The sequence below is a fragment of the Ahaetulla prasina genome, chromosome 1, assembly GCF_028640845.1.
Source record: "Ahaetulla prasina isolate Xishuangbanna chromosome 1, ASM2864084v1, whole genome shotgun sequence".
In the NCBI taxonomy this organism is placed as follows: Eukaryota; Metazoa; Chordata; class Lepidosauria; order Squamata; family Colubridae; genus Ahaetulla; species Ahaetulla prasina.
The window spans coordinates 11,134,619-11,147,261 of record NC_080539.1 but is presented as its reverse complement, the minus strand read 5'-3'; the positions used below and the strand labels follow the sequence as shown (position 1 = coordinate 11,147,261).

At 40.1% G+C, this 12,643-nt stretch overlaps 1 protein-coding gene across 2 annotated transcripts; it reads left to right on the top strand.

Moving 5' to 3' along the window:
• The first annotated feature begins 205 nt into the window (after window positions 1-205).
• Window positions 206-11,420, top strand: RRP15 (ribosomal RNA processing 15 homolog). 2 transcript variants are annotated; one of them, XR_009152819.1, is made up of 6 exons: window positions 206-318; window positions 3,173-3,441; window positions 4,279-4,376; window positions 6,138-6,339; window positions 7,747-10,387; window positions 11,066-11,410. XR_009152819.1 is itself a non-coding variant. In XM_058164174.1 (5 exons), the coding sequence occupies exons 1-5, from the start codon at window positions 246-248 to the stop codon at window positions 7,906-7,908; spliced, it is 804 nt and encodes a 267-aa protein (XP_058020157.1). In that variant the 5' UTR covers window positions 206-245; the 3' UTR covers window positions 7,909-11,420. The 2 variants fall into 2 exon arrangements, 1 of the variants encoding a protein (XP_058020157.1); XM_058164174.1 differs by having other exon boundaries at window positions 7,747-11,420.
• The last annotated feature ends 1,223 nt before the right edge of the window (window positions 11,421-12,643 follow it).

Genomic DNA, 12,643 nt, shown 5'->3' with positions numbered 1-12,643 from the left:
CCCCGTCATCCTTAATTGCCAGCAGCAGATCACTTCCAATCGCTATTACGTTCCTCCCATCAGAATTAAACGATGGGCTATTAAATTTATTAATATTAATCCCATCAGAATTAAACGATTATATGCCTGCAACAGGTAAAAATCCCGCCCCACCCCACTTCCGGTCTCTAGAAATAGTCCCGCCCGGAACTTTTGTGACGGCTGCGTGTTTTCCCCGGATCGCTTAAGGGGCAGGGACCAGCAAGATGGCGGCTGCTGCCGTAGATCCACGTGGGGCGGCGAAAGTTCCCAGCGCTGAGTTGGAAGAAAACGAGAGTGGTAAAGCCTGGGACGGGATTTGCAATTGGTTAGCCGGCTAGCCGGCTAATGGATGGCCGATGGGAGAAAAGGCGGCGGCATTTGTGGAGAAAGCAAAAGGGATTTTCTGCTTAAAACGGACAAATCGTCTGTATTTATAACGGGAAGTGTAGGATAAAGGGGACTCTATAGGGTGGGGATGTCTGATTAATATCGCCTTCTTTCCCGGCTCATTAGATCTGGTATCTGTTGCTTTTCCATGTCTCAGCCCCCCACATGGTGAGGGGTCCTTGGTGCTCTGTGAGCTTGCTTAGTTTCTTGCATTACCCAAACTAGGTAACATCACCAGTGGTAGATACTCATAATATTTTAAAAAAAGAAAACAAGCCAGCTCAGAGAGCACCAAGGACCCCTCATTTTCTTGGATTGATTTATTTCTTTGCTCGATATTAATTGCCACTACTAGAAAATAATAATTGTACCTCAGGGTTGAACTGTAGGGTCCTTGGTACTCTCTGAGCTTGGCTGTTTACTTGCAGATGTTTTCTGTTCAGATCTTTATTAGTGCACAACATATGTTCAACTAGCTAATAAGTAACATCGGTACTAGCAATGTTACCTAGCAATGAAACCTCTGCAAAAAAACAACAACCAAGCTCAAAGAGCACCAAGGACCTCACGATATTAAATAGAATAGAATAGGATATATTTTTTTATTGGCCAAGTGTGATTGGACAAACAAGGAATTTGTCTTGGTACATATGCTCTCATTGTACATAAAAGAAAAGATATGTTCATCAAGGTACAACATTTACAACACAACTGATGGTCAAATATATCAATATAAATCATAAAGATTGCCAGCAACAAAGTTACAGTCATATAGTCATAAGTGGAAAGAGATGGGTGATGGGAACAATGAGAAGATTAATAGTAGTGCAGATTTAGTAAATAATTTGACAGTGTTGAGGGAATTATTTGTTTAGCAGAGTGATGGTGTTGGGGAAAAAACTGTTCTTGTGTCTAGTTGTTCTGGTGTGCAGTGCTCTGTAGTGTCGTTTTGAGGGTAGGAGTTGAAACAGTTTTATGTCCAGGATGCGAGGGGTCTGTAAATATTTTCGCAGCCCTCTTTTTGACTCGTGCAGTATACAGGTCTTCAATGGAAGGCAGGTTGGTAGCCATTGATTTTTGTGCAGTTCTAATTATCCTCTGAAGTCTGTGTCTTTCTTGTTGGATTGCAGAACCAAACCAGACAGTTATAGAGGTGCAAATGACAGACTCAATAATTCCTCTGTAGAACTGGATCAGCAGCTCCTTGGGCAGTTGTTTCCCCTCTAAACTTTACACTGATGACATTTCCTCATAAGGTAGTGAAATTGAGAGATTGATTATGCTGATGTAGAGCCCTCGTGACCACGTAAATAAATTTCCCCTGGAGGATCTGTTTTCAACTTGATCCTTCAGGTGTTGTAACTGTTCACTTATAGCCATTGTAACTCAGTCCATCCTCCTGGCTGCTGGTCATCCTCTGCTCTATCCTGCTTCTTTGGGATCTGACATTCACTTTCTTAGTGTTGCTTGTACTATTGTGATCTTTGTAGATATCACAGCATCTGAATATTTTTACAAGGCCTTCGTGGCTGCTCCTAACAAATGCTATTGCATAAATATCCATTGCATATTTATTGATTGCTTTTTCTTTACTGTTAATGGGTAATCCTAAAAGAAGATATATACCTCTTCATTGTCAATCCTGATTGTTGTACCTTTGTCATTAGATTGGTTGTCTTTATCTTTGATTTTAGGAGAAAAAATTTCCATGTTTTGGCTATCAAGTAGCCACATTAGGATAGTACAGATTGTTGATGTTTTTTCCTTCAATTTTAAAACCGTATCTTCTTTCAGTCCAACTACCCTTAATATACTGAATATTCAGGCTTAAATAAATAAAGAGAGAGTATACACCCTTCTTTCACTTCTTTGCCAGCTTACAAAACAGTGCTCTGTGCTCCTAATCCTTAGACACAGTTCAAAAAGATATAATGATCAATAGTATCAAAGCCCTCTGTGAGATCAAGCAGATGTAGATGGATTGCACTACGCCATCTTGGCCCTGCCAGAAATCATCTTAGTTGTACAAAACACACATTCTCATCATTTCCTTGAAATGATACAAGCTCCTCTTGTTCTTGTGGGCTATTAGTTTAAAAAAACTGAATTGAATTAAGTAAAAATAGAATAGAATAGAATTATGATTAGAATTATAATTAGAATAGAATAGAATAGAATAGAATTTTTTATTGGCCAAGTGTGATTGGACACACAAGGAATTTGTCTTTGGTGCATATGCTCTCAGTGTACATAAAAGAAAAGATACATTTGTCAAGAATCATAAGGTACAACACTTAATGATAGTCATAGGGTACAAATAATCAGGAAACTATCAATCGTAAGGATACAAGCAACGGTTACAGTCTTACAGTCATAGGTGGGAGGAATGGGTGATAGGAACGATGAGAAGATTAGTGCAGATTTAGTAACTGGTTTGACAGTGTTGAGGGAATTATTTGTTTAGCAGAATGATGGTGTTCAGGAAGAAACTATTCTTGTGTCTAGTTGTTCTGGTGTGCAGTGCTCTGTAGCATCGTTTTGAGGGTAGGAGTTGAAACAGTTTATGTCCAGGATGTGAGGGGTCCGTAAATATTTTCACAGTATACAGGTCCTCAGTGGAAGGCGGGTTGGTAGCCATTGTTTTTTCTGCAATTCTAATAATCCTCTGAAGTCTGTGTCTGTCTTGTTGGGTTGCAGAAATATAGATAAAAGTATTTTGGTTATGGATATGATGCAAGTAACAAAGATATTCTGTTTCTTTTAGGATCCGAGTGGAGTTCAGGGGTTCCAGAAGATAGCTTTTCAAGTGATGATGGAGAGCAGGGTGATGATGATACCCCTAAGACTCCAGATACCAGAGTTAAAGATGAAGAGGAATCCAAAGAAACAGGAAATGCTGGATGGGCTGAAGCCATGGCCAAAGTGCTTAACAAAAAGATTTCTAGTAATAAGCCCACAATCCTGTTGAAAAACAAGGAGCGGGACGTAGAACGAAAAAAAGAAAAGCAAGAGAGATTGGAGCAGAGGAAGAAGGTAGGGAAAGCAGTTGTATATCACTGCTACATTCAAGAGGTGTGCAGTGGCTGAGATACAGGTTATGCTCAACATAGGATCACAATTGAGACCAGAATTTCCATTGCTAAGTGAGGTGGTTGTTAAGTGACTTCCCCCTGATTATTATTTTTTTGCCATCGTTGTTAAGCGAATCACAGAACGTGTTAATCACACCGTCGTTAAGCAAATCCAGATTTCCCCCGTTGATTTTGCTTGTCAGAAGCTGGCTAGGAAGATTGCAAATGATGATCACATGACCTGACATGGTGCAGCCATCCTAAATACATGTTGGTTGCCAACGGCCCAAATTTTGATCACATGACCATCGGGATGCTGTGATGGTCACTGTAAGTCACTTTTTTTCAGCGGCATTGCAACTCTGAATAGTCACTAAATGGATGGTTGTTAAGTCGAGGATTCCCTATACGACAAAACCCTAATTTTTGTAAGTTATCTATTGTTAACGACCCAACTGTCTAGGGTTTCTTGGATCCATGGGCAGCCATATAAATTGGATTAAAAATAAATGTAAATAATCTGTTGTTAAATCTATAAAACGAATGTTTTAATTCTGTTTTTATGTTACAAAATTTAGAGGTTGTCCAACTCTAGGTGAGTCTGGATCAGGGGTCTCCAACCTTGGCAACTTTAAGACTTGTGGACTTCAGCTCCCAGAATTCAAAGCTGGCTGAGCTCCTGTAGCAGATTACAGTTTGGAGGGCATTTTCACTTCATAACCATCAGCTAGAAAGGATTGATTCTTCCTTCAGTCCTTTCTATTAAATGACTAATTTCTCCCCTGTGCTTGTCATCCAGCTGAATAAAAAGCGGGAATGGGAAATGATGTGCCGAGTGAAGCCAGATGTTGTCAAAGACAGAGAAGTTGAGAGAAACCTTCAGAGGATTGCCACCAGGTAAAAGTGAAGGTTTGTTCTTTGGAAATATGAGTTTTGCCCCATTTTATGGCCTTTCTTGCCACTGTTGTTAAGTGAGTCGCTGCAGTTAGTAACCTGGTTGTTAAGTGGACCTGGCTCCCCATTGACTTTGCTCGCCAGAAGGTCACAAAAGGTGATCACGTGACCCCAGGACACTGCAACTGTCGTAAATATGAATCAATTGTCAAAAGTCTGAATTTTGATCATGTGACCCTGGGGATGCTGCAAAGGTCGTACGTGTGAAAAACTCACAAGTCACTTTTTTCCGTTGCCGTTGTAACTTCGAACAGTCACTAAATGAACTGTTGTAAGTTGAGGACTACTTGTATTCCTTCTTCCTCCTACTTTCCCCACAACACCACCCCTGTGAGGTGGGTTGGTCTGTGACAGGGGGACTGGCCCGAAGTCACTGACTTTCATCCCTAAGGTGGGACTTGAACTCGCAGGCTCCTGGTGACTGTCCCAAAGTCATCTGCTGGCCTACATGCCTAAGGCGGGATTAAAATTCAGTCTTCTGATGATTGGCCCAAAGTCACCAAGCTGGCTTTCATGCCCTAAGGTGGGATTAGAACTCCCAGTTGCCTGATTTCTAGCCTGGTGTCTTAACCAGTACAGCAAAGCAAACCAAAAAGCTTTTGCAAGATGAACTTCTTTTGATCAAATCAAATTCTTGGCTGATTGGAGTGACTTGAATGATTTGTATAGATAGACCTCGACTTACGACCACTATGGAGCCCAAAATTTTTGTTGCTAAGAGAGACATTTGTTAAGTGAGTTTTGCCCCATTTTATGACATTTCTTGCCAGAGTTGTTAAGTGAATCACTGAAGGTGTTAAGTTAGTAACGCAGTTGTAAAGTGAATCTGGCTTCCCCATTGACTTGGCTTGTCAGAAGGTCACAAAAGGGGATCACATGACCCTGGGACATGGCGAATATGTTCGTAAATATGAACCAATTGCCAAGCATCCAAATTTGGAACATGGGAACATGGGGATGCTGCAGCGGTTATAAGTGTGAAAAATGGTCACAAGTCACTTTTTTTCAGTGTTGATGTAACTTTGAACGGTCACTAAATGAACTGTTGTAAGTCGAGGACCACCAGTATATGGGACTGTCTCGTAAAATATCAGCCAAAGTGTTCAGAAGTCTTATTAAAAACCATAAAATATAGTTTAGAACTAGATTGTAATGTATCAAATAACCCAGCTGGATTTCTTTGACTATTGAATAATCCTGGTAATTGAAAAAAAATATTTCTGATATCTTAACCCTACAGTTAGTCCTCGACAGCCACTGGTTTGATGATTATTCAAAGTTACAATAGCACTGAAAAAAAATTACTTACCATTGGCACTCACACTTAGAACCGCCTCAGCATCACCATGGTTACATGGTCAAAATTCAGCATTTGGCAACTGGCATAAATATACAACACTTGCCGGGATCGTTGGGATCTCAATTTGCGACCTTCCCAGCTGGCTTCTGACAAGCAGAGTCAATTGCAGGGGGGAGCTGGATTCTCTTAACAATTCTAGGAAAAAGAAAAGAAAAAAGGACCCTAAAATTGGCATGACTCCCTTAAATGCTTTGCTTAGCAATGGGAATTCTGGGCCCAATTGTGGCCGTAAATTGGAAGACTACCTATAATTAGGGTTCCTTGTTGAGGCTGTGTCGAGAGGGACCACAAACATTGCTTCTGTCATTAAACCTAGCTGCCTAATGATTCCTTTTAATTTCCAGGGGTGTAGTTCAGTTATTCAACGCGGTCCGGAAGCACCAAACAAACGTGGATGAGAAGATAAAAGAAGCAGGCAGTTCTGAGAGGAAGCGAGCAAAATTGATCTCCTCGGTTTCCAAAAGAGACTTCATCAGCGTCCTCCGAGGAATGGATGGAAAAGAAATGGAACAAAACTCTGCTAGAAAGTCATCAAACAGCCGTCAGGTAAGGGATGTTCACTCACTTTTTTCGGTGCTGTCATAATTTTGAACAGTCGCTAAACAAGTGATTCTAAGTCAAAGACACTCTGTACCTCAGGAGTGTCAAACACAAGGCCCTGGCCCGGCCCTGGCCCACGAGCTGCTTAGATCTGGTCCCTGGGGCCGGCCTAGGAACAGCAAAGGACCGGCCCACAGTGCCTCTGCCAGCAAAAACTGAACTCGGGGGGCGAGTGCGACCCCTGTGCTCCGTTTTCACTGGCAAAGGGCTGCAGGAGGACATGCAGGCTGAAAACAGGGTGCGGTGGGATGCACAAGGACTCCCGGCCTCCATTTTTGATAGAGGGCTATCAAAACAAACTAAAAACAAAATAAAAGAAGAAATGTTTCCCCTTTTGCATTTGAGCATGCAAGAAGAGACAGGAAAGGAGAAAGGGAAAGAGGAAAGACAAGAAGAAGGAAAGATAGGAAGAGAGCAAGGAAGGAAAAATAAGGAAAGAGGAGAAGGAAGAAGAAAGAATGAACCGGGAAAGAAAAAAAGGGAAGGAAGGAAGTTAGTTCGTTCCTTAGCATTTGGTCATCACAGGTCCCCTGGCACAAGTCCCATGTCACGCCCCTAATAGCCAGGCTACCACGGCCCTCCGAGGTCAAACACAACCCTGATGTAGCCCTCAATGAAATCAAGTTTGACACCCCTGCTGTACATGGATTTGAAAGGAATAGAAATATTCTTTATTCGCCAAGTATGATTGGACACACGAGGAATTTGTCTCCGGTGGGTAAGCTCGCAGTGTACATAGCAACAAAGCGATAAGTCAAAGATTGTAAATCATAAGATACAATCATAAAGATACAAACAACAAGTGATAAATTATAAGGTAGCAATAAGAGAAAGCAATAGGAAAGACGAGAAGGATAATAGCAATACATCCTTACTATATGGGTAAATACCTTGAGGCATAAGACAGTGCTGTGGGAATTAGGTGTTTAGCAGAGTGATGGCATGGAGGGAAAACTCTCCCTGTGTCTGGTTGTTTTGGCATGCAGTGCTCTGTGGAGGCATTCTGAGGGGAGAAGTGAAAAGTTGATGTTCAGGATGTGAGGAATCTGTAGATATTTTCTCAGCCTTCTTTCTGGCTTGTACAGTATACAGGCAGACCTTGACTTAAAACAGTTCATTTAGTGACAATTCGAAGTTACAACAGCACTGAAAAAAGTGACTTATAACCATTTCCCATACTTAACAACCGTTGCGGCATCCCCATGGTCGCATGCTTTTAAATTCGGATGCTTACTAATTTTGGACTCAATTGTAGTCGTAAGTCGGGGACTACCTGTACCGTCCTACATCCACTTTTCTGTTTTAGTTGTTATATGCTGAATTTTCCTCTACTTTCCATCTCTAAATTCTCAGAATAAACCGAAATCTGAAGACGCTCCAGCATGGAGTATATTGCGAGACGATTACATGATGGGAGCCTCAATGAAGGACTGGGATAAAGAAAGCGAAGAGGAGGACAATGCTGGAGGAGATAGCGACATTAAGCAGGAGATCGGAAGTGATTCAGATCGATAATAATCAGAGTCATCCAGAAATCCAAGGGTATTTTTAATACTATGTAGGGCAGGGGTGTCCAAACTCCCAGAATTCTGGGAGTTGAAGTCCACAAGTCTTAAAATTGCCAACTTTGGGCACCCCTGATGTAGGGATTGAAGCTTAAAGGATGCTTTTTAATACAAAGACCGCTTTAAAGAACATGAAAGTTCTTGAGTTGGGCAGCCAATAAATTTAACTAAGTAACAGTTAATGAGTTAACTAACTTCCTGTGGCAATATTGGGTCAATTCAGCCAATCAAAATGCCATTGCATAGTTATTATTTGTAAGCTACCTGGAACCCTAAACTCGAGTGCATTGTACATATGTCTACATGATGTATCTTTGTAGTTAGGAAGGAGATGGGTTTTGTAGTGGAAACTAGATTGACGGCCCCATCATCAGGCACCCATCATTAGATCAGTCATTTTACTTTACAGGTTTATTCAAGGTTTTACCGACTTAGTGACTTTATTTATATATTGACTTAGTGAAAGCTTGAGATCATAAGATTTTGTTAAGAGTTGGTCTATAATGCCTCAGTCACACCTGCCTGGCACCAGTTAAAAACAAAATACTTCAATTAGCCCAATGAAGCAAGAGTCTTTCTTTCTTTTTTTGTTTGCTTCTTACCTAGAAACAGGTCAAATAGACTACTTCTGTAATAGGAGACGACATATATTTATTCTTTCCCCCTATTTATAAAAGCATCTGTTAAGTGCTAAAAATCCATGAACTTAAGCAGCCATTTGGCATTTCAGAAGAAAAGTGTAACTAACAAAAAAGTTCTTTGTTATACAGGCTGCATATTTTGCCTTCTTTTCTGTGTATACAAGTATTCCTCCGGAGTTGTTAAGTGAGCCCAATGTTCGCATTGTAGCAAATGGGCCGGTTGCTGGAAACCAGAAGTAAAAAACAGTTTCCGGCAAAACACGTGACCATGGGGCACTGCAAACAGCTTTAAATTTATTTAATTTATTTAATTAAATGGGCCAGTTGTTGAGCAACCGAAATACAGTCATGACTACCAGTTGGGGCAACTTTAGAACTTTGAACAGTCACTAAGCAAACAGCTGTAAGTCAAGGGCTACCTGAATATACCTATTACTTGAAAAAATAATGTATTGCTACATCAAGAGCAATCATTGCTATTGCTGATGTAGCCTTTCAAGTTTCAATCCTATATTGTTGCAATATGAATTAATATCTAGAGGCAGAACATACTGTAGAAATGAAAAAAAAAAGATTTTTTTTTCATTTCTACATTATGGTTTTATGATATGATTTACATTTGATGTTCTTAATGCAAAATTCATATCTTGAGCAAACAGTTGTAAAGAACTGAACCCTAATTCTTTCTTCTATAAAAAAAAAAAAACTGACCAGAAAAAAAAAGGTGCGAAATGTTTGTATATTGTACAGCATTATTTCTTTCTAAAAAAATCAATCCCTGACACATTTCTGTGTCAATCGAAAGTTAAGGGGAATGCTAAAACTTTTACAATACTGTGATTATGATTTTTTTATCTGTTTTTGTCCCTTTCCTATGATTATGGTGTGTAAACTGCCTAGAGCTACCTTGATATCTGGGGCTGCAAAAAAATAAATAAGATGAAATGTTAAAAGTGATTAAATGTTGATACAGATGATGAAAAGTTTTATCTCCTTAACAGATGTTTGGTCTGCTTCAGTAGGAAAAACTAGATTGTATCGTGTTAAAATGGGGATGGTGTAAATTTGTGTTTTTTTTAATTTGCATTTTGTTTTTCAGCAGTTAACAGTTATTTTGTTTAGAGAAAGAACTCAGCAATTTCCAAAATGGGCAAACCCCCCCTCAAACCTCCTCCCACTTGAAGAAAATATTAAAATAGCTGAGGAAAAAAAACACATCCAGCTTTTGACCTCTTAAAAGCGGAAGTTCCTTTGATTCTCCCTCAGTGGCCTTCATACGTCATAGCCTTTTCATAAGACTTGTCCTTAATTAATTCCAATAATTTAACTGGATTAAATGATTGAAAGAAAAATAGAATAATACAATTTTAATCAGACCAGATTATGGCCTTTTTAAAGGGAAGATACAAAGCTGTTAAAATTACATCTTACTCCTGAATACGCAGTTTGTAATGGGAGGTATTTCTAGTTCTGAGTATCTGTCAACCTAATTTAAATTTGAATGATTATTTCCTTCCTTTAATGTTGGAAAACAACTTTTTGTATGAGGCTCTTCTGATGAAAGATGCATTTCCACATGTGTTGATTTTTTAAAAAAGTATTAAGCTCATAATGCCATGTTGTTGTGTCTCATTTTTTCCTTCATGTTCTAAATCTAAAACAATGTTTTCTTTTGTTAGTCCAGAATACGGTGTTGCTGAGCTTTCGTTGCATGGCCTACAGTAACTCTGCTGTTGTATGTGTGTGTGAAAGAGAGAGGGAGAGAAAAACCCCATTTCTTCTACACAAGTAAAAAGGATTATTTTGTGCTCACTTAGACAAAACCCATCTTAATTCTGGCAAACCCTAGTAGTATGCCAAATGTTTTGAACTCAAAACAATTTGAACTCAAAATTGTTTTGTCTGTCCACTCTGTTCTGAATTCGAAACGTTTTGCGCTTGAAACGGCTGGTTCCAACTTTATTGGAAATGGTTAATTGGTGTTTTTTAACCAAGGAAAAATTCCTGCTTTATACACTGCAAAAAGGAAGGATTTACGAGCTAGCTAAGACTTCATCAGAGCAGAAACCAATGGCTGCTAACAACCAGATGGAATTTGGCATCTGATGCAGTGATTGTGGCAAACAACCCTGATTTCAAGGCTGTCAGCAAAGTTCCTTGAACAACTCACTTTCTATTATATAAAATCTCCGTAATGTTTCTAACTCCCTTGATTTAGTATTCATCATTCAGAGGTAGCGGAAGACAGATTTAACAACATTCCCTAGAACTTATTTATTTAAAAGAAAGCATTTATAGGGCTGACTGTCTACTAATCAACTCTGGGAAGCTCCCAGTCAAAAGTTAAAACAGCATATAAAATCATATTAAAATTAAACAGACGAAATCATTCTTCTTTATTTTGTCTTTTACGGCTTTGGGCGTTGAGGGAGATAACAGAATTGTGTTTTTTTTCTTTACTGGCAGATTCAGTGATTGTTACTTGATGCTGTTATAGTGTGTCTTTGACCTCTCAAAGTCCGACCCTTCATCCACGTTGTGAGAGGTGGCAACAGGACAAAGTAAGGGTTTGCTAGGCGTGGGTGAAGCTATGGCGTGGCCTTACCCTGCAGGATGGTTAAAGGAGCCACGAAGGCCATTCTGAGTCACCTTGAAATGACCTGCCTAAAGGGGCTCTGGCGAAGTTGCGACAGACCCAGCAAGCCGGCAATGGATAATCTATTGCTACAGAAATTATAATGATACAAACGGACTGATGAAAGCATTAAAAACAACAAAAATGTGGTGCCAAGTTAAACTTCTCTTGTGTAGTCATCCAATGTTATCTCCGGGCTTGAGGGGAAGAGCCAGGTCTTCAAAGCTTCACAGAAGGAGAAGAAATTTAGGAGGTTAGAGTAAAATAAAAGAGAATATTTAGAGCTATAGTGCTTAGAACAGTGGTCTCCAACCTTGGCAACTTTAAGACTTGTGGACTTCAACTCCCAGAATTCCTCAGCCAGCTTTGCTTCTGGGAGTTGAAATCCACAAGTCTTAAAGTTGCCAAGGTTGGAGACCACTGGCTTAGAATTCAGTACAAGTAGTCCTCGACTTACAACAGTTCACTTAGCGATCTTTCGAAGTTACAACGGCACTAAAAAAGAGACAAAACCATTTGCAGCTTCCCCATGATCATGTGATCAAAATTCTTGACAAGTGGTTCGTATATATGACAGCTGCTATGTCCCAAGGTCATGTGACCACCTTTTGCAACCTGACAAGCAAAGTCAATGGGGAAGCCAGGTTCACTTAGCAACCAGGCTACTAACTTATATGAACTGCAATGATTCATTTAACGGTGGCACGAAAGGTCGTAAAAGGGGGAAAACTCACTTAACAACAGAAATGTTGGGCTCAGTTGTGGTCGTAAGACAAGGACTACCTGTAATTCTGCTCTGACAGGCACAAGGTTGACTCGGTGTTCCATTTTTCTGAGGTTAGTAAAATGAGATTGCTGGGGGCCATATGCTGATTCCGTAAACCGCTTAGAGAAGACTATAAAGCACTACGAAGCGGTATATAAGTCTTAAGTGCTATTGCTATTTGTAGCTCAGGGTTCAAATGAAGGGTCGTTGGTGCTCTTGGTTGTTTTCTTGCAGATCTTTCATTCCCAACTGTAGGTAACATCAGTTCACTGGGTAATGAATCATCTGCAAGAAAACAACCAAACTCAGAGAGCAACAAGGACCCTTCATTTCAAGCAAGCTACAAAGACTTATATAAAAGACCTCTCATTTCCAACTCCTATTAGATGACAATCTGGGGGAAGGGACTAAGAGCGCGGGCATCTTTCTGACCTGGGAGGACAGGTAAATGTCTTTAGGGAAAGATGGTCCTACCAATAAACTGGCACTATGCCATGTAGGGCTTTAAGGGTGATGACCAGCACCTTGAATTGCACCTGGAAAGAAACTGCATTTACTGTTCACACTAACGCATTCTGGACCAGTTGACCTGCTTGTGGCTCCCGTGCCACTGAATACTTGCACCACACCCTGTTTTATTGTT

What these genes read in the sequence shown, in the direction of transcription:
- RRP15 (XM_058164174.1), top strand. Translation starts at nt 246, where the DNA reads ATGGCGGCTGCTGCCGTAGATCCACGTGGGGCGGCGAAAGTTCCCAGC. An exon ending in GTTGGAAGAAAACGAGAGTG is followed by an intron (nt 319 to 3,172) that starts GTAAAGCCTGGG and finishes TGTTTCTTTTAG; the next exon opens with GATCCGAGTGGAGTTCAGGG. An exon ending in AGTCATCAAACAGCCGTCAG is followed by an intron (nt 6,340 to 7,746) that starts GTAAGGGATGTT and finishes CTAAATTCTCAG; the next exon opens with AATAAACCGAAATCTGAAGA.